General features: G+C 42.3%; 1 protein-coding gene across 1 annotated transcript; it reads right to left on the bottom strand.

Annotated features, from left to right (window-relative positions):
- Positions 1 to 9169: 9169 nt before the first annotated feature.
- On the bottom strand, positions 9170 to 14628 carry FASLG (Fas ligand). Its single transcript, XM_020813160.3, has 4 exons — positions 13804 to 14628; positions 13569 to 13614; positions 11732 to 11785; positions 9170 to 10124 (listed from the first exon to the last, which is right to left on the bottom strand). The coding sequence occupies exons 1-4, from the start codon at positions 14095 to 14097 to the stop codon at positions 9730 to 9732; spliced, it is 789 nt and encodes a 262-aa protein (XP_020668819.3). The 5' UTR covers positions 14098 to 14628; the 3' UTR covers positions 9170 to 9729.
- Between the last annotated feature and the right edge of the window lie 10728 nt (positions 14629 to 25356).

The raw sequence follows: 25356 nt of genomic DNA, 5'->3' as shown, positions 1-25356 counted from the left end.
CCACATACTGCTGAAGCCTACCTCAGAGGATTTTGAGCATAACCTTGCTAGCGTGTGAAATGAGTGCAATTGTACGGTAGTTGGAGCATTCTTTGGCACTGCCCTTCTTTGGTATTGGGATGTAGACTGATCTTTTCCAGTCCTCTGGCCACTGTTAAGTTTTCCAAACTTGCTGGCATATTGAATGTAGCACCTTAACAGCATCATCTTTTAAGATTTTAAATAGTTCAACTGGAGTGTCATCACCTCCACTGGCCTTGTTGTTAGCCAGGCTTTCTAAGGCCCACTTGACTTCACTCTCCAGGATGTCTGGCTCAAGGTCAGCAACTACATTGTCCGGGTTGTCTGGGATAGCCAAATCTTTCTGATATAATTCCTCTGTATATTCTTGCCACCTCTTCTTGATGTCTTCTGCTTCTGTTAGGTCCTCCCATTTTTGTCCTTTATCATGTTCATCTTTGCACAAAATGTTCCTCTAATATCTCCAATTTTCCTGAACAGATCTCTGGTTTTTCCTTTTCTTTTTATTTTCCTCTATTTCTTTGCATTGTTCATTTAAGAATGCCCTCTTGTCTCTTCTTGCTATTCTTTGGAAGTCTTCATTCAATTTTCTGTAGCTTTCCCTATCTCCTTTGCATTTTGTTTCCCTTCTCCTCTCTGCTATTTCTAAGGCCTTGTTGGACAGCCACTTTGCTTTCTTGCATTTCCTTTTCTTTGGGATGGTTTTTGTTGCTACCTCCTGTACAATGTTACGAGCCTCTATCCAAAGTTCTTCAGGCACTCTGTCCACCAAATTGAGTTCCTTAAATCTGTTCTTTACTTCCACTGTGTATTCATAAGGGATTTGGTTTAGATTATACCTGACAAAGCAAAGTGGCTGTCCAATGAGGCCTTAGAAATAGCAGAGAGGAGAAGGGGAACATGGGTAAATTATCCCAAATGGGGTAAAAATGAAAATTCTGGGGGTAATGAGCAGAGTGCTACCCCCCATCCACCCACTCCCACCCCCTGCAGCTGAACCTCAAACTGGAGAATGATTAAAGTGGTAGGAAAAGCCCCCCCAACTCTGTGTTGGCTGTCTCTAGCAAGCATGTCATTGCTAGCAGCACTCTGACAGCCATTGATGATTATTAAATCCTCTGCGAGCTAGCAAAAATTTAATGCAACTTGCTAGGCACATTGGATATCTTACTACTCCCTATACTACCCCATGGTTGGAGTGCAATGTGTTCCAGTAAAAATAGTGCACATCTTTATTAAATTTGGTGCTAGTTCAGTACATAGCCTGGCAGCGATTGATACTGATGATATATCCTGCTAGTTCGGTACACAGCCTGTGTAGATTCAATAATAATTTGAATTTAAATAATGTATGATTTCCTTCCTTTCAAATCAAGGGGGTAATGTTGGCGTATATAAATTTTTTGGGGGGTAAAAGGTAAAAAAGTTCCCTGACCCCTGCTGTAGTTATTGGGGCTTTGGGAACAATATCAAGAAACTTCACACAGTAGTATAATCATTTGCAGATCTCAGAAATCACACCATGAGAGCCACAAAAATGGCAATATTAGGAATAGCATATACAGTGGTGCCTTGCATTGCGACGTTAATTCATTCCGCAAAAATCGTTGTTGCACGAAAACATCACAATGTGAAATAAACAAGCCCATAGAAATGCATTAAAACGTGATTAATGTGTTCCTATGGGCTTAAAACTCACAGTTCAGCGAAGATCATCCATAGCGCAGCCATTTCTGGTGCCTCTTAAGCGAAGAATCCATCCCAGAAAACAGTGGGCGGCCATGTTTTTTTCCTGGCGGCCATTTTGAAACTGCCGATCAGCTGTGTGAAAATGGTCGCTTTGCGATGCTCAGTCATCGCAAAGCGAAAATACCCCATAGGGAACATCGCAAAGTGATTGCAAAAGTGATCACAAAAAGTTCAATGCAAAGCGATTTCATCGCTAAACGGAGCGATCACTAAGCGAGGCACCACTGTATACTGCGTCAATACTTAGGTTAAAACTTGTATCTGTTCTATAACACCAGTCAATGTTTTTATAATTTTGACTGTGCCTGGAGGTTTTTTTTAATTACAACAACAACAACAACGTGTTTTCCTGAAAATAAGACAGGGTCTTACATTAATTTTTCCTCCAAAAAACGCATTAGGGTTTATTTTCAGGGGATGTTTTATATTTTTTTCGTGTACAACAATCTACATTGATTCAAATAAGTCATGTCATCTTCTGGTTGCTGCACAATAGTGGAGGGTGGGGTTTCACTTAACTGGGGCTTATTTTTGGGTTAGGGCTTATATTACGAGCATCTTGAAAAAATCATACTAGGGCTTATTTTCAGGTTAGGTCTTATTTGCAGGGGAAAAGGGTAATAATAATAATAATAATAATAATAATAATAATAATAATAATAATAATAATAATAATAATAATAATAATAATAATAATAATAATAATAATAATAATAATATGTTTACTACTACTACTACTACTACTACTACTTTATCACAAAAAGAATAAGGGTTTCAGTCTCTGGAAGAGCCAGAAAGTTTCTTTTCACTGAGATAAAAATTATCTGCAGACTGTAGGAAAAAAGTGAAAATGAAAGTTACCTCTCCATGTAACATTTTCCAGGACTGAGAAGATCAAGGTTTTTTTGTTGGTTGCTTTTTAAAGTGAAAAAATTAAGTATTTGAGGTATGGACAGGAGAGAGGTCTTGACATGAAATGCTTTCCTCGCCCCATTGTACAATCAAGATCAATATTCTGAGAAATCACATCCTTTGGATGTAGTGCGAATAATATCTGAAACATTTGCTGAATGGTTTTTAAAAGAGGGGATTGTGTGCTCTACCAGGATTGGGACGCAGCTAATAGTAGGATCATGCAGCTCTTCACCAAAGCTGTTTCTGCAGCCATCAAAATGCAATCCAGAAAGGTGGGAAGGGCCCTGCTTGTCAAGCTGTCTACAGAAAGACACTTTTTTCTCACAGTAATTGAAGCTGGGGACCTCCCAGTTGTAGGCACATATCCAAAGGTGCCAGGGGCTTGCAAAAGGGGAAACCAAAGCCTTCTAAATGACAGCACAGTTCTTTCTCAGTTGTATTTTTAAGGGTGAGCAAAAAGCCAGGGCGCCTGGGGCTATCATCTTTCCGCAGAATTTGTCTGGGCATGCATTTACCACAAGATCCTACACTCTCCGCAGTACATGTCTGGGCAAGTAAAACGACTGCCTTTCTCAAGGGTGGTAGTCAAAATCTCTTCCCCTTGGACTGCATGTGAGCGGTCACATGACTCCATGAGGCCAATCTGAGGTAGTATTGCAAGGCTATTTCTGTCCATGTGAATCTCAGTGGTCTATAACCACTTCCTAAAGGTCCGTGGCATCATCACATGCCCTTAGAAGGGTTGTATGACCCACTTCCCAGATGGGCTGCTTTTCAGGTGGGACCTCTGGCTGGGGCAGTGCTGTATAAACCATCATCAGTAGGGGAAAGAGAGTCTTTTGAGAGAAGCTGAATGACCCTATTACTGCTGCTCTTCTATGGTGCTGAAAGCTGCCTTTACATCTGTATTTAGCTGCATTTGAGTGTATCCCACACAACATTGCCACAAGGATACACTGCAGAAATTCTTATTGAGCTTTACATGGCTATCACAGCACAGTCGTGATATGATTTAACAGAACACTGACTTGGGGTCTAATATGAGCTGATATACAACCATTCAGGTCTGTCTCTGGCTGCTTTTATGCCAATACCCAGCCCACATATGATAGTGGGGACTCATTGTCAAGCATAACAGGATCCGTTTGATGTGGCAGAGTTTCCTACTGATAGGTGTGAAGTGCGTCACAAACCACAAGGCCCTTTTTACCTTCCATTATGCTGCTCAGGCCATGACTTCACTGCTTTGGGCATGAGGCGTGTTTCCTTCTATGTGAACTGCAGCACTCTTGTGGCTGATCATGCTCAGGCAGTGGTTGCTGTTGCTCTGACTAAGTCTTGCCTGCCTTGGGCCTGAAAACAGTTGCTTCCTGTTTGCCGTGTCACTCTAGAGTTTGCTATTACAATACATGGGAGGCAGAGGGCCAGCAGAGGCTTCCTTTAGTTGTCCCAGACTCTTAACTCTGGCTCTGCTCCTCTCACCTACCAGTTGGGAGCTGTCAAGTCACTCGTGACAAAAGTGCCTCTCCAAGGGTGAACTACACAGGATACGTGAGACCAGTCTAGCCTGCCATGGAGCAAAGGGTGTTTTTTTTTTTTTTTTTTTAGAAAATGTTCCAGACCCTGCTTTCCTAAGCAAAGAGATGTCAGCAAGATAATTCTGTGCCAGTGCTTACCTCCACTTAAAGACCTATTTGACAAGTTATAGCCCTTCTGCCTTGCATGTGCAGGAATCTGGAGCCACAGGCTCAATCCTGTTTCCCACCTGAAGTAAAATATGGGGCCAAATTAAAGAAGGCAGCTTGTGCAATTAAAAAAACAACAACCCAGTAGTGAGCATGGGAGATCAGTTGTGGTAGCATGGATTTTAAAAAGCAAAGCAAAGTGTATTACTTATATACCACCCCATAGTGCTTAAAGCACTCTCTCGGTGGTTTACAGTTTAATTATGCAGGCGACACACTGCACGCCTCTGCACCCCGACCCCACCCCCAGTTGAATCGGGTCCTCAATTTACTGACCTTGAAGGATGGGAGGCTGAGTCAACCTCAAGCCAACTACTTGAGCCCCAGGATTGAATTCAGGATGGGAGCAGAGTCTTGGCTGCAGTGCTGCAATTTAATCACTGCACCATGATGCTGCTAACTTCCCTCCCATCCCAGGGTTGCAGTTTTGATGGGGCTCCCATGTTGGCAATTTGCCTTTTAAAAGCTATTCACTCAATTTTGACATGACTGGTTTGATCCTGGTTTTCATGGGTACAGAAACACTTCAGACTGCAGGTCAGTAGTGCTCCTTTTTAATGGCTCTGTTAAACAACTCTATGCAAAGAAAAGCAAAGTCATGTGCGTAAGATCATTAGAAAGAGGTTCCAGCTCAGTCTCTTCTGGTCTACGGGTTCTAGTTCAGCCTGCTCACTTTCTGCTTCGAGAGAGGGAGAGACAGATGGAACACAAAGATTGTTAAATGTACGGTGGTGGTGTGCATGTCAGCCCACAATGTAAAATAATGCAGCCAGTACTACCGTCATGTCTCCTTACCTTTCTTTTCCAGTTAATGAAAGGGGATGTATTTTGAGAGTGAAATTCCTTCAGATGTAGCACCCTTTGCATCAACCCCACATGGGCATTTGGAGAGAGGCGTGTCTAGAATGAAACTTCTGTGGTCCAATTCTTGTTGATTCTCATGTTACCTCATCTCATTTTGCCACATCAAAAGATGCCACATCAGAAAGTTAGATAGTCGTCTTCAATTTGAGTGGTAATTTCTCCCCTCAAATGATTCCACAGTCTAGTAAATGGTTATCCTTAGATCAATTTTTAATAGAGCTTACTGCATGCCTATCAAATCTTGTTTGTTTGTTTGTTTTATGACATGTTTATAGTGTCCCTTTAAGTGAAAATCCATTACTCTGGGCAGCCATACAAACATAAAACACCCCCTCACTACCAACCCCCACCCTTCAGGAACCAATACAGAAAAAACAAACAAACACATAAGAAAACGTCAAACGAATGTCCAATGTTCCGTCTAATTTCCTGGGCCACTGGACGGAGGCCCTGCCCCATGTGCCTCGTGGGGTTCCATCTGCAACCAGAAGCAAATGAGTGGCAACACTGACTTGGTTGTGTGTGCCTGATGCAGCCTGGAGGGAATGTTGCTAATGACTAAATGAGGGCAACTAAGATTTAAAACACACACACACACACACACACACACACACACACACACACACACACACACACACACACACACACACACACACGCTATGGGTCAAATCACTACCTAAGGGGAAGTATGTCCTTGACGGCTTCTTTAAACAATTGGGTTTTTGCTCATTTCTTAAAAGTCTGGAGGGAGGAGGCTTGCCGAATCTCCAATGAGATAATGTTTCAAGATGCCCAGGGCCACCAGCAAGAAGGCCTGATTCCTAGTGGAAACCCTCCTCACTTCTCTCAGAGTGGCCACCTGTAACAAGACTTGGCAGGACCAGGTGGAATGAGCAGCAGTTCTTTGGGAAAGACACTCCGCTGTGTATTGAAGTCCCAAACCGTAAGTAAGTGTTAAGAATGTCTAGGCCAAAAGGCTTATACAGTGGTGCCTCGCTTAACGAGTGCACCGTATAGCGATGTTTCCGTATAGCGATCCCTTTTTCGGGATCGCTATACGGAAACATACCCGATCTTCGCAATGGGGAAAACCCGCATTGCGAAGATCGGGTATTGCGGCGGCCATTTTGGAGCTGCCGAACAGCTGATCGGCGGTTCCAAAATGGCCGCCGGAAGACCGGAAATGGCTGCCGGCAGCCGTTTTCGCGCCCTGCCCTCGCTTAGCGAAGGCGCGAAAATGGCTGCCGGCACCTGGAATCCTCGCTGAACGGGTAAGTAACGAAGGTATTTGAACGCATTAAACGAAGTTTAATGGGTTCCAATACCTTTCCCCTACCCGTTTAGCGATGATTCCGTATAGCGAGGGTTAATCCGGAACGGATTAACCTCGCTATACGGGGCACCACTGTACATTGAAGAATAGATGGCTTTATTAATGCATAATGAACCTACATTAGAGGAAAAAAAATTGAGTTTGGTCCAAAAGCAAGACGGTAGCCATCCATTGTTCTTTGATATTTTCTCTAGAACAATGTATATTTTGTAAACAAAGAAGTCATTTCTTTGTCACTAATCCACACCATCTCAGCCAAATAGGCTGGCAATAAGAAAGAAATACCTTTGCAGGTTTGTGCCTTATTTAAAATGGAGGGAGAATTCTGCAATGATAGATTGAGTTGTCCTGACTGAGGACCCCATCCGCCAAAAGAGCAAATAAGTGCTTTCTATCTCGTGAGCTGAAGCACAGCAAAATGAATGCTTTGACCACAGACTGGCCTAACTCTGCTGCCTTTCAAAGAAATGCATTTCCTGGAAGAACCTAAAGGCTGACTGCTACACACAGGAAGACTCAGAGCCCACCGCGGCCATGTGTCAGCAGTTGCCTATTCATAATTAGGATAACCAGAAGTGTAATTCAGGTCAGGCAGGCCCACTCCTCCTTCTGTTCACAGGACTCACCAGGTACATGCTTGAGCAGCGCCACTAAGTTTCCTACCCACAAACAAATTTCCTTTTAAGCAGACCTTCAATATTTTGGGGCTTGTGGGTGCATGCAGTTTGGAGAAAGAGTCAAAGCTACTGTCATAGCAGGACTGCAATGCTGCATGTGGCCAGCCACAAAATACCTATTTCACAAAACGTTCCCTGCTTTTGCTTTACCAGCAAGTCGCCTGCACAGTTGTCATTGACTCTTTCACTGCTCTCTGCAGCCCTCCTTTCCCCACGTTCTCCTTTCTTCATCAGGCCATTGTTCCCAAGCTGCCCTCAATCTCTCAGGCTCCTCCTTTATCCATTTGGTCTGACCTCAGCCCCAGTTTCTCTGCTTCACCCTCCAAATGCTTTCTTCTCATGTCCCCCTAGAGCTCCTTGTTAGCCTGCTGCCATCATCAAGTCTCTCCCCTGATGAGGCAGTGGCAGTAGGGTCCATTCCCTCCCTAACAGAAAAATATAATGGAGAATCAAAGCAAAAGCAACCACAGATCATTTTCGGGATGCAGACAAAGAAACAGGACAGCAGAATGTCCCACTTCTCCTCCATTCTACTCTGCAGTGAGCAGATAACTTTTGCTCCACCACCTTCCAGGCAGATGCAGTCCTGTAGCATCGGGAATACTCACATTCTGAGCAACCTCTAGCTTGTCAACAACCTCTTGTAGCCCCTTTCAATCCTTTAACTATTAAACCCAGTTTAGAATATCCATAAGGGACGTGGTGGTGCTGTGGGTTAAACCGCAGAAGCCTCTGTGCTGTAAGGTCTGTAGATCTTCAGCTGTAAGATCAAATCCACGTGACGGAGTGAGTGCCCGTTGCTTGTCCCAGCTCCCGCCAACCTAGCGGTTCGAAAGCATGCAAATGCAAGTAGATAAATAGGGACCACCTCGGTGGGAAGGTGTCTAAGTCGCACTGGCCATGTGACCACGGAAGATTGTATTTGGACAAAAACTGCCTCTATGGCTTGGAAACAGGGATAAGCACCGCCCCCTGGAGTCAAACATGGCTGGACAAAAAAATTGTCATGGGGAACCTTTACCTTTACCTAGAATATCCATAATGTATAGGAACTAATCCAATACAAGGTTTTATAGTGATTTAATCTAATCAGATGTTCTAGATAGACCATAGTTAGACCTGAAAGTATGTTGATGTTAAAGAGAGGCAGTATTTTAGGTTGGCAAAATCAAATTTCAAAGAATTTGAGCACATGAAACCAGGAGACCAAATCAAAGCAAACTATTCTGCAAACAAAGGGAAGTGAGAGAAGCTCTTGCCAGTTGGTATGGATTTCACTCTTCTAACCATGGGCTATTTCTAATGTCAGTTTCTGCCCCACAACAGTTCATTGTGCATTACATTCATAATGCTAAGTTGGAACTGCTCAGGCATGGCTGTGGATCCACGGTGACCAGTACGGGGCCAAGGCTTTGTAAGACCTGTGTGCTCACCAAGGGTGGTGAGCAGCACTAAGTTGCCACTTCAGACCTCAAGGATGGGCCTGGAGGGAAAGGGAGATACCATGAGCGATTGATAGAATGCTGGCAAGGTAGGATAGCTTGTTAGTAGCCGACACTAACATAAAACTTTTCTCTAGACTCTAAGAGTCTAGGAGCAGCACTTTTAGTCCATAACAGTTCTGGGGTTAACCACCATATTGGGCCAAGGAAGAGGGCTGAACAATCACAATTTAAAATCCTTCTCTCTGCCAACATGACTTATCTGTTTGTTTGTTTATTTGTTTGTTTCTTAACTAACTCTCTCTCACTCAACTGTCCAAATTATTGGTGCTTCTCAAAGGAGCAGAGGGATAATAATTATTCCCAGTACTGTAATCAACATTTCAAAAAGGCTAACCAATAAATTACAGCAAAGATACTTAAAAAAAATTGAGAACAAAATCGAATGATTTATCTTTCTATAACTGGAAGAGAGTCACACATCATGTCAGGAAGCTGAAGGCCACACAGCACAAACAAGCTTTCTGTGGAATAGAAACAGATTTGCTGGAGAGCCCCTTCACAGGAAACTACCAGAATCTCATTCTCTCCCTTCACACCTCAGCTGCTGGACAGCCAAGGATGCTTCTCCATAGATGCGCTCACATTTGGTTGTTATGTCTGCATAACCAAAAGGCTTCTTGTGCCTCCCTGCTTTGCCCACAGCTTCAGGTTTCTTGGATTCCTCCACACAGTGAGTCCAATGTTGTGAGAGATGTTGTGGTCCTATTGCAATCCGGCAGATAAACAATTGCCGTTTGTTTAAATACCTCTTGAGAGTACTTTCAGGCATGTTTGGACGATCTCAGGTTCAAGAATGAAGTTACAGATGTCTACTGTAGGAGCAGCATTTGTAGTCCATAACAGTCCAAGCTCAGCTGAGCCACATAATACTTGTGGAGCTCAGGGTGTCCACAGGGCCTGTATGATGGCTGCTGCTTTTTCTAAAGCATGAATAAGCCAAAGAAGGTTTTTGACTCCTCAAAATTTACCAGTGTGACATCGGAGACACTCACGTACAAGCTGTCTTGCCTGGACAGGTTGAACAAGGCACCCAGATAGCTACTTTTACCCCACATATGCACTGAACTGCAGTAGTTCATCTTTTTGTCCTCCATCAGCACCTGGATGTCAGGATAAGCTGGATTCCTTTTAAAAACAAAATGGTTCAGAGGTTGGTTGGTACAGGCCAGGCCTCGGAAGAATACTTTGGAGTAGACAAAGTAAAGACCAGCTTCCTCAATCACTAGACACCTGTTTTTATAGTGGACACCGGAGATGAAGGCATGACCGTAGGTACTTTCCCACTCCAGTGGAAGTGACTGCTGGTTTCCTTTGCCTGGAATTATGAAGAAGGGGAGGAAAGAAAGTAAAACAGAAGATGTAAAGATGTAAACTCCACAGCCTTTGTTATGTCTAAACTTGTAAGAAATTGAGTCAGGGACCACATGCTGGCTCTTGGTTTGCAGCGTGGACATTAAAAGCATATTGATTGAGCATCAGGGCCCTGAAAGACAGGTGCTCTTTCAAGACAAGAAGAATAGCTGATCATTGCGGTAGGCAGGATTTTTTCTAAATTATTCTTCCATCTGCTGACATGCCAGACTCCGACAGTCACCCTGCCTGTCCCTCTCTTCCCTGAACATTGACCTGATCTAGCTAAATCTGGCCAACTGCAGATGTCTTCAAGCGGCTGCAAGACCTAGTCCAAACAAACCTCACTTTTTGGTGAATTCATCTCCTGGTCTCTGCTGTCAACATGTGGCCTGGACTTCAGAGCAGTCACTCTCGCTTCCACCAGCCTTCTTTTCAGATTATGACCACCAACATTATGAATCCTTAAGGATTAGTCCTAAGTTTCAGACAAGGCTTAGATCCCCCTGTGTTCAATCAGCATAATTCACACGACCTCAGTATGTGATCCGAACAAGGAGGATCCCCAGTTCTCACAACTTTACATTTATCACAACATTCAGGTGAGCTATGAAATCTCCATGACATTTGCAGAGACTCATCAGCAGGCCGTGGAGTCTGAGGCACAGAGGTGCTGTATGAAAGCATTCTTAGACTGCCCATCTTTCTTCGGCTGCATGGATGAATGTGAAGGCAGAGGGGATGGTCCTGGCACTATGGCTTAGCTCTGTGACAGATTTCCTCTTATCTTTCAGGCAATTCATTCTATATTTCTGGTTGGCCATAAGGCAGTACACAAAAGGAGAGAGCCATTCAAACTTGTACTTTAAGAAGTCACATTCAGTTAGTTGTTGTGGGTCACATTCATTTCCTAATAGATGCTCTTTGAATTTAGAATACAAGCAGTGATTCTTCAGATGCAAAAAAGTGAGAAAAGGAAGGGGAGGAGCATGAACAACTTATTCAACCCCTTCCTTCTTCCTACTCTAAGATCAGAAATGGGACACAAATCCGCAAACCCCAGATGGTTTCTGCTGTATCTTCAGAGTTCAGTGATCTTACTTTTCCTAATAGTCATGCAGAAGTAACCACGATGATGACTGAAAGCAGGATTTATGAATGCAGAGGAAAATGATGGTCTATGGCTATCAAATCTGGATCCTTCTTAACTGGGAGATTGCTGCTTTCATCGTTCCAGTATGTTGATGGTCTGAGAGCTCGTATTTGGTGAAGACCTCACAGATCTTTCCCCAGCTGTTTTTTAACCAGTTAGAATCCTCATGTGTACAGCTCCCCAACTGGGATACAAATTGGGAGAAGGATGTACAAGGAAGAGGTGGCAGATGCTGGAAGAACCAGCTATTTCCCCCCACTTACCGGTTCCCCATCCCAAAGCATATCCCCAACTCACCACCAATGGCAACTGCAGAACATCTAATTCATTCCTGAAAAATCTTTTAGGTAGCTACTAGAACATCAATCCAGCTATCCTCTTAGTCTGTGGAATGACCTGTTGTGCTTTTTGCTGCCTACCTGTTAAGTGTGCTCTCCTCTTGACTTTCTTTTCTGTGGTTCCATTCAGAAATCCTGCATTATAAGAGAGAGGGGAAATATAATATAAGAAAGTACTGTATTGTTCTCCTAGCTGATACAGGACCAGTAGTGGGATGACAGGAAACTGAAAACTTTGACAGATGGTCCTATTTTCTGTAAACAGATGCTTCCAAGGTCCAGCCTTTTAATGTCTATCACATCTCACACTGCCATGAAGTGCCACTGAGCTGGACTACATGTTCTAATGAAAACAGTAATAGTGCTGAAGTACAATGACAAATTTAATTTCCCTCTGACCTTACTGTCCTCAATCACATCCTGTCTATCTCATCAAGTTGGTCAGATGTGGGCAAGATCTGAGGACTTGGGGGATAATTTCAAAGTGGGCCAGCTCAGGCCCTCAAATGATTGAAAACAGAATTTCTGAAAAGGAAAAGCAAAGTTCTAGAATTGGCACTTCTGTTTTTTTGGGGGGGGGGAGCGGAGGGCTGTAGGACCTCACCCCAAGACCCAGGAGCAGGAAACCACTGAGAGCTTCATTTTTGATATGCACAGAGATGTACTTTTTAAAAATACTGTGCGAGAGTTCTAGGAAAGCCCAGAGGGCACAAAAATGCCCCCTAGGGAAGGCACATGCAGCCTGCAGGCCATATTTTGCCCACCCTTGAAGTAGATGATAATCCATGAAAGTTAATGCTGGGATAATGGGTTCTTTGTTGGGTTTTTTGGGGGTGGTTAAAAAAAAAGAAGTGGTGAATATCTACACTCTGGTGGCTCTTCATCAATATACTGCTTCCCCACAGCCTTTCATGACTGAGCTGAGACAGCATTCCTCCATCTTTGGAACTGGTCTTCAGAACTTCCTTTATCTCCAACACAGCGCTCTGTTTTGCCGGAGACTATGTAGATATTCTCACACACACTCACAGCACTAAAACTATGTATGACAAGGATTTGACATGGTGGTCACTTCTAGCTGCAATTCATAACCTTCTGCACAAATAACCTGACAATAAAGCAGCTGCCCCACTCCCAAATCATCTTGAGGTGATGGCACATCTATAATTCACAGCAGCTCACAGAGGGCACTGTTGCAGCTGCCATTCAAACCACCCACTGGGAAGATAGTGTCATTCAAAACCATGCAGTGGAAAGACCTCATCTCCCTGTAACTGAATACTTTTCTGTTTTAAAGTTATATATTTTAAAATGTAAAAATATATGTATTTCTGTATTTTTCATATCACAGTGTGCCAGACAAAAAGAGAAACAACAAATTTGCATTTAAGATGAAGACCAACAGCCTAAATCCATTTGCTAATCCCACTTAAAAAGTTGAATCAGCTGCCGAATAGTAAATCAACACATAAATTCCATTGATTCCATGTGTCTACTTAAGATGGGTTTAGCAACTGCACTTAGACAAATATGCTGTCCCATCATCCTGCAGACCTGCTTGCCCCACATAATATTATGTAGTAGATAAAGTGGGCTTTCCCAGAAATCCCCATATTTTTCCAAAGCAGTGCAAGCACTGGGGATATAGAAAAAAGAGAAGGGAGAGAAGTTAATCTGCAAGCATTCAGCTGACAGGTTAACTTCAGATTTCACTCACATAAGGACTTGTGACCAGATATTGAAAGTTGCCCAAGCTTCCTTTGGTCAGATGTAAGAGCTACAGGCTCCAGAAATGTATATTTAGTATTCAAGGCAAAATTCAGATGAAGGTTGTATGAAGAACAAATTCAGGCAGGTGCCGTATGAGTTGGACTGCTTTGACGTGTGCCCTACTGATCTCTGAACAAGGAGTTCTTACCTTTCAGCATCTCAGGGGATTGAAGAGCAGGTCCCGAGCTGGAAATCTGTCAAGACAAGATGTAGACATGTATACTATTGACACTTAAAAATGAAACACCATGCTCTTTCAGATGAAAATATTATTCTTGGGAAGAGCTAGTCCAAGCAGCCTTCAGTGGCACTGGATACCCTCCCCTTCCCAGGTTAGGATGTGTCCCAAGCATTTCTAGGTCTATGTAGATGGACTCTGTTACCTCTTTCAGTGCATTTAGTTCCTGCTGCAGATGGAAGATCTGAAACATGGCTAACCCAACTCCAGTGAGGGCCAGGAAAGTCAGTAAGAAAACCATCAGGAAGCAAAGGCACGCACCATCTCGAGTGTTCTGCCTAAATCGTTTCCTTACTGGTACAGCCAAAGGGGGGCAAATGTCCTGAGGAGACACAATCCCATTGGGGGACAATCCTGATAGAGCATAGTCAGAGCTACAAAGTCCACTGCTGTTTGTCCAGAAGACCTGGGGATAAGTACAATGCTGGTTCTGCTGCATGTCAGGACCGCGTCTCTGGATTCTTTGCTCACTGCTGCTGGGCCAAGCTTAGACTCGGCATCAGAGAAATGCTTTCTTCCTGTGCTGCATCCCCACACAACACCTGCACCCGCTACTGAAAGCTCTTTTGGCTTGACTGCAGAAAACCTCAGAGCTTCCACCCACTGCTCTGGTGCAAGATGACTTAGTCCTGCCTGCACAAAGCAAGGAGGGTGAACAACCTCTCACAGGAGTCCCACAGGCTGTCTGATTTCAGAAATAATTTTGTAAAGCAATAAACATACTAGGTGACATGGTAAGAGTGTGGGGTTTTTTTGTTTTGATTCTGATTTATTAAATTTTTGTTCAGACTATTTCTCCTGTCTGTCAAAATAAACTTTGGATTTATGGTCTCCACTTTAAAAACTTTAACAAATGCTCAAAATTCCATGTTGTTTGCATTTCCCATCCAGCGTAGTCCTTTGACCATCTTGCTTCTCTCTCTTGGTGCGGTGCTTACTTTTCTCCCCCCTTGTTTCTGCCTCCCTCCTCTTGTACAGATACTACCTATTTACCTGTTCTCCTTTATGTCTTTAACTTTTGAACACCTGTTTGTTTTTTTAAAAACTTTGACTATTATGGGGCTGTCAAGTCAATTCCATCCTATGGCAACCCTTTTGCAGAGACTTCTGGTCATAAAAGACCAGTTCCTCCTTCTGGGAGTGCTCTGATATCATACAGTTTGTTATATCCAAATTTCAATGGAATTGCACCATTTCTCTTTCAATAGAAAAGGACTTTGGTGTGCAATTTCAGTGACAAGGTGTGCACAACAGCACAAAGTATAAAATCATATGCAAGTTCTCCACAGGAGAATGGCTTACACCAAGTAGGGCTTGGAAACCTCTGAATTTCAGATAGCAATCTGTTTTCATGAGAACCAAGCAGTCGTAAGATCGAATCCACGCGACGGAGTGAGCGCTCGTTGCTTGTCCCAGCTCCCGCCAACCTAGCGGTTTGAAAGCATGCAAATGCGAGTAGATAAATAGGTACCATCTCGGTGGGAAGGTAAACAGCGTTCCGTGTCTAAATCACACTGGCCATGTGACCATGGAAAGATTGTCTTCGGACAAACACTGGCTCTATGGCTTGAAGAGCGGGATGAGCGCCACCCCCTAGAGTCGGACACGACTGGACAAAAATTGTCAAGGGGAACCTTTACCTTTTATCCCTCCTATCAAGCAACTGACTCAAGAGAATGCCATTTATGGTGAGTAAGCTGCCCAAAGAGAGGGAAAATATGAAGATTTGTGATTTGACTGCATGAACAGGGACTAATTTACTTCTATTCAGCTTCAGCAAGTACAAATTAAATTTAAGAGGCTGATTTCAAAGGAGAAAGGCTAATCTTAAAGCGGCATGGAACTTTTGTAACCCTGAAATATTAGCGAATTGTTGCTGCTTCATGTCTGAGAGAAACAGAAAATGAAACTAGCGAAAGACATTGATGGAGATTTCCTCTTCTCAACCCGTTCTCTGATGGATGGAATAATTGTTTTAATATAAATTAGAGGCTTAAGAAGTTTGGATAATTTAACCTAAGTGACCTCACATTGAGCTGCGAGAGGTGGATTATAAATTAAACTGATCCTTATCATGGCTGGAATTATGATTGGAGTTGTTTGGCAGGAGTCAGAGTTTGGGCTGACTTAAATTGTGAGGTGAACTGAGCAATTGGATTTATGATTTTATAGCTCTTCACTGGGGGAAGGAATAAGTAAAAGCAGATCTGGTGGGCCCCAGAGAAAAATAGAAGAAACTTTTTTCTCTGGATCAGAAAACATTTTGAACTACACTTAGGTAACAGAGAGCATGAATCACCATCAAATCTACAATGGAAGACTCCTTCAAGAAATATGTACAGGAATTTCAATTGAACGTTATTAACCAAACTAAGGCCCAGATCTCAGAAGTTAAGGCGATAATTACAGGATGGAATGCGAAGGGGAAGAATGAGAAGATGGAAGACCAGCCCATCGAAGCAGTGGCATTATCAGAGAGAGAGAGAGAGAGAGAGAGAGAGAGAGAGAGAGAGAGAGAGAGACTGTAGTCCTTAGAAAGTAGGTTAAAACCCTGAAAATGGAGGGTAAAATAATGAATCTGTATGAGAGTGAGGGACAGGTGGATGAGTGGGGGAAGCACACTAAGGAAAAGGTTAGTCAGAAAATTTATACTAGTTTGATGGGAGAAAACTCAAAGGAGGAATATGAGAGGGCGACGCTGGATGGGGTACAAAACTCTGACTATAATTTAGACATATATGTATGGCTCCGAAGGCAGAATCTTAATTATATTGGGATAAAATCAATAAACCAAAATGGTCTAAAAAGATTTTATAGATGGCATTTCAAAACTGGTAAAAAGGAGGCAAGAGATTAATTTCAGATTTATAATATTGTAAGCAATTTGGAATTCCCGGTTTATACCTGGAACTGATAAATATAATAAAAAACTGGAAAGTTACTTGCTGAACATAATAGAAATCATTGATTGAAAGGCACATATGAATGTGGTTAATATGTTAGCAAATTTGGTTATGCTTGGATTTGAATGTTTGATAAATACAATTAATTATGAAATTAGAAATGCATATGTTGAATATATTAGAAGTTATTGATTGTAAGCCAGTTACATAGAGATACTGAGATATGATTATGTAGTTAAGGTTAGACATATATATCCTTTCCTCTTTTAAAATGTTGATTTTTGACGATTGTAAAGCATTGATACTCTGACATATAACTGGATAGATAAGGAGGAAGGAGGAAGAATCTATAAATTTATTTTTTGCTTAATAATTATATCAAGATATACCGTTAGCAACTTTGGACTCTATATATATGGGCAATAGATAAGCATACATAACTCTTAAACTAGAATGTTTTATGTTAAATACAATGGTGGAGTTGTTTACTGGAAGATGAATGTAGCTTTGGGATTACACTATAGATAATGTTTCTATGCTAATTATTAAGGTATATACTGAATTAAATGTTTGAAGCATTAAGATGAAATAGATAGTCACATATAAAATAGGTTAGAAGGGCAATAGGATTTATGTAGTCAGAATTACATAATTGATAAGACTATATGGAGAATACCTCCCCACATATATGTTTGTGTTTGTTTTGTATGTTTGTATGTGATATATAATTTTTTTTTTAAAAAATCATTGTGTACTTCAGTGAAGGTGATAGAACAGAAAGAAGCCACACTGGGAAAGACTGCTCAACAGAAGAAGAAGATTGCATCCCAGTGGAGCTGCTAGTGTCCAGGTCCTTTTGCAGAGACGAAATGTGCAGGCCCCCACCCTCCCCAGCAAAGGGAAAAGAAGTGGCAGCCCATGCACAAGTGGAAGGAAGCAGAGAAAGCAGAGGGAGATTTAGAGCCAGAAGACACTGAGAAGAGAGGAATGTGATACCAGATTTCAGATGCCCAACAGAGTCATGCAAGGTAGCATAGTGGCCAGATCACTACCCTACCTTTTAAGGATAGCAGCAGCACAAGAAACCTTCAATATTGGGAGGAAATGAGAAATTACCAAAGTAGAAATAACAGTGGAAAAGACTGCACAAGAAGATATAAAGTCTTGAGGTCTCAAAGAACTATAATTTGGCAAGAAACCTGTGAGGTGCAAGTTGGTCTTCAGAGTCACGCAAAATGCAGAAGGGTGATCCAGTGATACAAGGCCAGATGGGGTGTTAGAGTAAGATCAGCAACACTGCGTTTTAAGGAATTCATCTGTGGTTAAGTCTGAAGCATCACCTTCTGCAATCTATTTCTTCATGTTACATCAAGTGGGGTGAACGAGAAACACTTCTACATGGCCAACAGCAGTGGGATCCTGAACTAAAGCCGGCCTCAATATTAGCCAAATTAAGAAGTCACTTTAAGTGGCGGATTGTTTGGGGGATGGTGGAACTACCACTGCCCTCCACTCTCTGCTGCCTGAGCTGACTCTACCAGCCACACCTCTCTCGTCCTGTGCAACATTCAAGGAGGAGGATAGCAGTGGTGCCTCCAACACTCATTGCAGGAGAGGACTAGCAGGTGGGTGATTTTGCCCACTGATGCCCACCTAGATACTAGATACTTCAGCTATTGCTTGGCTGGGTCTGGGAATAAGGACTTGCCCTCAGGGCCAGGGCTTTAGGCGAAGAGATGGGCAAAAGAACCACCTGTGCATAAGAATGTCCTGGCCCTCAAGAACCAGGCATAATTGGCAGGGCTGGGGTATGCTGGAGCCTGCAGGCAAGTGGTAAAGGGCAAAGAGCAGCCTCTCCTCCTCCCCCATCTAGTGGTGAGTGTTGTTGGATCAGGACCTGGGCAAGGGGTAGTACTTTTCTTCTCACCTTAACCAGGAGGAGAGCTTATGCCAGTGCTGGCCTGACAAAGAAGCAAGCCTGAAGTTAGAAGTTAGATTTTAAAGTTGTTTTTAGGCAGACTTCAAAGACTTGTTTAAGATTCTCCCCCCCCCCCCAACCTGATTTCCTTATTTTCGCAGTGCTAAGTTTGGGGAGTTCAATTCCCCACTGTGCCTTCTGGGAGAAGAGCCAACCTGTTAAGATCATCAGGAGAGGCCTTTCTCTCAGTCCTACCACCTTCAGAGGTGTGCATGATGGGTACATGGGAGAGGGCCTTCTCTGTTGCTGCTCCCAGACTTTGGTACTCCCTTCTACAGGAATCCAGGCTGGTTCCATCTTTGCTGTCCTTCCGTAAGCAGGTGAAGAACTTTATCTTCAGACACGCTTTTCCTTACTGACTGAGATAAGTTTTGTGTTCTGCTCTTTTAAATGTGTTTTTAGTATTGATTTTATTTAAATTTTTAATATGATATTTGTTTAATTCTATTAAAATATTTGTATACTTGCTGTTTTTAGCTTTGTATAGTGTCTTTTTAATTATGTGAGCCATATTGGGTCCTTTCAAGGAAAAAGGTGGGGGAAAATATATGTATTCAATAAATACATAAAATAAGTTCATTACATGAAGCCCATGCTGGCAAGCCTGTACCACACATGCTCACTCTTATAACCAAATTCATACTATTCTCACCACGGCCAGTTCTTCCCTGTTAGTTAGGACCAGATATAGGTCCGTTCGTCTTCTGGTTTCCACCATGTGGAAGATGAAGCTGTCAGCCAACCAAGTGAAGAATTTGTTGGACCTTATAATCCTGACAGAGCTGGCCATCCAGCAGATACCAGGGTAGTTGAATTCTCCTGTTATAACTGTGTCTCTTCTTTTGGAATGTTTGACAGTCTGATCATAAGAGAGCATTATCCAGATCCTCAGTCTAGTCCCAAAGGTAAAATCGTAAAGCCCTAACATTAAATACAAAAATAGATATGAATACACAGTGCTTACATATGGCAGCATGAGTGCAATGGTGTGGTGCAACTAGTTGAGTCCGTTTTATTTCTTTGTCATGTGCCAGCCATGTGAGTTGATGAACAATGAGGAATACAGTCAGTGGATTTCTTAATTAGCAACAATTTACCACTATGGTTACACCACTGAACTTATACATAAACAATAGGATTCTGGCCAATGCCACTACATAGCTCTTATGATTAGGTCTCTCTGTGTAAACTGTGAATTGTCTGATGGAAATCTAACTTTGATGATTGACGTCATGAAACTGATCTGCTAGTAGGCAAAGTTCTTATTTAAACTATTGTTATGTTAAGCAAATTGTGATCACAGCCATGTTATATGTGTGTGTTCTGTGCCATTCAGTCAGAACTGACTTATAGTAACCCTAATAAGGCATTCAAAGTAAGTGAAGTACAGTGGTGCCTCACTTAGCGATTGCTTCGTTTAACTATGTAATTGCTTAACGATTAGTTTTCCGGAGCGATCTTGCGCTCTGTTTAACGATGTTTCCTATGGGTGATTTTTGCATAGCGATGTTTGGGACCTTGCTTCGCATAGCAATGACAGTTTGGGTCCCCCTGTTTCGCTTAACAATGGTTTTGACAGCCTAGTGTTGGCTGTCTTTTAAATGTTTAAAAATGTTTAAAAAAGATTTAGAATCTTGAATTCATAAGTGCACTTAATAAACCCTTTGTTAAACTAATTTGACTTTGTTCTGACTCTTTTTGAATTTGTTGTAATTTTTTTCCCCATTGAAATACATTGAATAGGTTTCAATGCATTTCAATTGGGGAACCACGTTTCGCTTAGCGATGTTTCCTATGGCGATTTTCGCTTAAGGATGGCAATCTGTTCCCATTGGAATGGATTATCCGGTTTTCAATGCATCTCTATGGGAAAACGTGTTTTGCTTAGCGATGTTTTCCCATAGCGACGTTTTTTCTGGCACCAATTAAAATCGTTAAGCGAGGCACCACTGTATTTAAAGATCGTTTTACTAGTTCCATCCCCTTAGTGAGTTTCCATGCCCAAGTGGGGATTTGAACTCTATTCTCCAGAGTCCTACTATGTCACGTACACAACACTGGGGATGTTATAATGCATCATACATACTGTATTTGCAGATGCAGGTTTTGTATTCATCTGTTTTGTGAACTGCTCTGTGCACAAGGTACTGTGGAAAATCTGGTCTATAAATAGATGGACTATGGCTTGGTGTGCACATTGCTCTTCTATCACTTCTGATAGCTGCTGACATGGAAGGAGCTTCCCTGAAGAATGTGAGGTCTGTGAATACATTTGTGCATCCTCTGGGCAACAACAAAACTCTGTCGACTGATCCTTTCACACCAGAAGCATAACTGGATTGCTTTTGATACAAACAAAGAAGACCTCTAAAAAGGCAGACTTTCAAAGCAATATGAGCATATGATAAATCTGAGGCAGAAGCGTGATGAGCAGCCATTCCTCTCTCAAACCATTGCTTTCTGAAGAAAGAGTTATCTCAAACCTAATCTGTCAGGAGTATATCCGATGAAGATACACTCCTGACAGATTAGGTTTGAGATAACACTTTCATTTTCTTCAGAAAGCAAAACTTAACACAAAACAGTGGCTATGCCATCAGTACCAATCTGAGTATTTTGGTCCAGAAACCATGAATTACTTCTGCCCACAGCAGTTCGTGCTCTAGCCTTTATGTTTCAGGAGTTCCGTATGAAGTGGAACAAGTGGACTATGAATAACTAGTTAATTATTCCAAACCATTCTACCTGGTGGTTTCTGTTTACCACCAAACTGTATTTGCGTTATATCACTGAAAGAGAAAATATTATGTTCTCTCATCAGAACAAGATGCTCAGCAAACATATTGGCTGTTAAACCCCAGAATTCTCAACCACTTCCATTGTTTCTAGTTCAGGAATGGGCAAGAACCCCCTTTTTTTCTCCCTGACACCTGCCCTACAGGCTTTCAGACTTTCACCTGTCCCTGCCTTCCTTCTTTCCTGTTTGTATCTCCTGTGGGTCAAACTGTACGCTACAGATCAATAGATCCTGAATCACATGAGTGTTCCAGAAATGTGATTCTGACAGACCTCCATGTCTAAGCAACAAGACTTGCAAGCAAGGCTTATGTTTCCTTCCCAATGATCCATCATAAAACAAACCAAGCTAATCCACGAACTACTCATGCTGTGACCAGCAAACTTCTCTTCAGCCTTGAAGAAATTCATAGTAATAATGATGCACTATGCCTCATAGCTCTCTCTTTTTTCATGCTGTCCTACTTCACTCCTGGCACAGATATTTATTTATTTGATTTATATTCTGCCTCATTAGTGAGCACACATTCCTCTAGTTTGGTTTACAGAATAAAACACACACAAAAAACAACCCCAACTCCACTCTCATACAGTCAATATGGAGATACACCAACTTGAACACAGTTAATAAAGAAGAAAAGACCAAAATTTAAAAATTAATATTAACAATATTTGAGAATATTTTCTTAAAGGCTGCTTTATATAATCATGTCTTAACACATTTCCTTAATATCAGGAGGGAAGGAGTCTGGCACACCTCAGCTGGAAGGTTATTCTGTAGAGATAATACAGATACTGTTTTCCCGAAAATAAGATAGGGTCTTATATTCATTTTTGCTCCAAAAAAAAACACATTAGAGCTTATTTTCAGGGGATTTTTTTCATGTGCAACTATCTACATTGATTCAAATACTGTACAGTCATGTCATCTTCTTCCAGTTGCTGCACAATGGAGGGTGGGGTTTCACTGAACTGGGGCTTATTCTTGGGGTAAGGCTTATATTACGAGCATCCTGAAAAATCATACTAGGGCTTATTTTCCGGTTAGGTCTTATTTTCAGGGAAACAGGGTGTCACGTCCGCCTAGTGCCCCTTGTTTGTTCTCCCCAAACACAGGTCCACCCTCAGGATGGGTTGCCTCTTTTTACGCTGCCACCAGTGGATCTAATCCACAATATACCAAATATACAGTGGTGCCTCGCTTAACGGGCACCCCGTTTAACAACTAATCCGCATAGCGATTAAGTTTTTGCGATCATTTTTGCGATCGCATTGCAATGTTTCTAATGGGAAAAATCACTTTGTGATGATTGGAAAGCTGTTTCGCTTACCGATTTTTCCATAACGATGTTTTCCCAACAGCTGATCGGCAGTTCCAAAATGGCCACGGGTAAAAAAAAATGGCCGCCCGCTGTGTTTTCGCGCCGATTCCTCGCTTACCGGGCAGCGAAAATGGCGGCCATATGGAGGATTTTTGCATAATGGTGAGTTTTTTGCCCATAGGAACGGATTTTAATGCATTCCTATGGGCTTTTTTATTTCGCATAGCAACGAATCCACATAGCGACGATTTTTACGGAATGGATTATCGTTGCTATGCGGGGCACCACTGTATCTTAGACACTTGCTTTTAGTTGGTAGTAAATCACAGATGTAAATCACAGTTGTTGAGGATCATTCATTAAATTGGATTGATTACACGTTTGCTTGTATGTTCTTTTATTCACCGTAACCACTTTAATAATATTCTTTAATCACCTATCTATTCTCTATTCCTTTTAACTCTTTCCTATTCTCTATAACACTCCAACTTTCCAATCCTTGCCTTAACTCTCTCAGTTCAAAGTCCTAACTCTCTCACTTCCATTCCCCATCTCTCTCTTTCTCTCTAACTGTCTAACTGTCCCTCTAACTCCGCCCCTCCTGTCCTATCATAGGCTCCTGCACTTGAGCTCCATATGATGGACAGGAGTGACGTGGGCATTCTGCCACACAGGGTATTACATTGTCCTCTTTTTCTCTGAGGAAGAAGAGGAGGAATTGCTCGAGTGCGTCCTCTGGAAATGTAGGCTCCTGGCTTCAGGCAAAGCATGGGGGCAGGGGCAGAGTTACTTCTTTGTTGTTCTTCCTCCTCCTTAAGCTCCTGCTCCTGGCTGAGCTGAAAAGATTCTGCCTTCTTTCAAGTACAACCTCTTTGCTTTTGCTTGCTCTCCGGGTGGCAGTTTCTTCAACCACTTGGGACAGTGTCTATCTTCCAACCACCAATCTCTCCAGACTTGCCACAATACAAAATTGCTTTGCTTTGTAAAAGCAAGGCATGCAAGGTTCCAGCTCATTTAGCCGTTTCATTCAAATGCAGTTTATCTGCTCTTATGCCTTCAGTTATGAACTGTAACTGCTACACTCCCCTGTTCTGGCAGAATACAGAAAGCAATTCACCTTGTTGAGTCATAACAAATATTCCAATGTAAAATGGATTTTGGAATATTTCCTACATCTTGCAGGTAAATTACACAAAAAAAGTGTGTATTTTTTTGGCTTTTTGATGGGCCCAATAAAAATATTACACTAATATGGGCTTACTGAACAGATGACTATAAACCCTGTCTGTGTCATCTGTACTCGCCTGTGTCCTTGCGGTGCACCTGTCTTGTGCGTCTGTCTTCCATATTGTCAGTGGTTCCATGCTCCCACCTCTTCCTCCTAAACTGACTCATAAGCTATTCAGGGCTGGTCCTGCCATCAGGCAGAGTGAGGCAGATGCCTAGGCAGCAGATTTCACACATCATGAAAGGGCAGCAAATGGTTGTTTGTTATTATTGAAATCTTATTGCCCCAGATGTGGAAAAGTGGTTGTGGTATTTTCTGTTCAGCTAGGCTTTAAACAAACGATTAGCTGCCAAGAGAGTCTTTACCATTTCTCTGCAAGTACTGTGGAGCTTGTACTTTTTACCCTTTTCCTGCTTTTTAATTGTTTAAATGATTTTTGTTCATTTGCTTTGTCGTGGGGCAAAGTGAGGTGAGGAAAAAGAGGAAGCTCGAGGGGACCTACTGGTGGAGGGAAAGCACCCTCTTCAACTACTGTTGCCATGCTTAGTAGAAGGCCAACATTTTCTCAGGAGGCGAAAAGCCCTTCCTGAGCACTATGTCCAGAAGAGACCTGGCCCTTTGACCCCTTTCTTTGGTCTTGGGCAGCAGCAAGGGCAATATGACGTGGGAGGCCTGTTTTTTGAGAGCAGTTGCCTCTTGAAGAACCAGGGAGGCGTGACTGGATTTGCTACCAGTACAGTGAGCAGCCCCATCACTATTGGACATGTTAAAGAAACTAAAACAGGAGTCCTTTCTGTTTATTTTCTTTGTCCTTTCCTGAATGCGTAAAACCTATATCCACTTGGGATTAGCAGGCAAATTTTGTAGGAAAAAAGTCTCTGTTCCCCCTTCAAGAACTTTGCTCCTAAAAACCCCTCTTAGTCATTTTGGCTATTAGCATGGCAGTACTAGAGGTGGCAGTGTCAGCAAGGGGAAGGAACTCCAAGGCTGAGAAGAAAGTGAGGGCACCGGGGGTGGGGGGAACAGCACCACATCACTTCTGGCAAGGTGCAGCAGTGCACAGAAACAAGGAGAAGGGTGCTGGCTGGCATGGGTGGCAGCGGGGGGCTCATCTGATGCCTCAAAGCACTAAGAGCAGGGGTCTCCAAACTTTTCAGTATGAGGGCCACATCATATATTTTATACAATTTTGAGGGCTGAAGGGGGAGAAAGCAGCTTTATAATGAATGAAAAAGTTTTATTTGGATCAACAGACTTGTACTTGCATACAATATTAATGGGAATGATGGAACTGCTTGTTTAGTTTCAGAATATTGCCAAATTTAAGTTTCAAGCTTGAGGAGTCAATTATTAGAATGGAAGTTTATCTTGTCACCAGATAAACTTTCTCAATAGTTGGGCTTGACATACTTTATTCTTGAAAAGGTTTGCTCACACAGATATGTTGTAGCAAAAACTGACACATATCTAT

Source organism: Pogona vitticeps, chromosome 4 (assembly GCF_051106095.1).
Source record: "Pogona vitticeps strain Pit_001003342236 chromosome 4, PviZW2.1, whole genome shotgun sequence".
Classification (NCBI taxonomy): Eukaryota; Metazoa; Chordata; class Lepidosauria; order Squamata; family Agamidae; genus Pogona; species Pogona vitticeps.
This window is presented reverse-complemented; position numbering and strand designations above follow the sequence as displayed.

Coding starts and splice junctions, on each gene's coding strand:
- FASLG (XM_020813160.3), bottom strand. CDS start 14,097: ATGCAGCAGAACCAGCATTGTACTTATCCCCAGGTCTTCTGGACAAAC. Junction 13,615..13,803: donor AACTAAATGCACTGAAAGAG/GTAACAGAGTCC, acceptor TTGTCTTGACAG/ATTTCCAGCTCGGGACCTGC. Junction 11,786..13,568: donor ATCCCCTGAGATGCTGAAAG/GTAAGAACTCCT, acceptor CTTATAATGCAG/GATTTCTGAATGGAACCACA.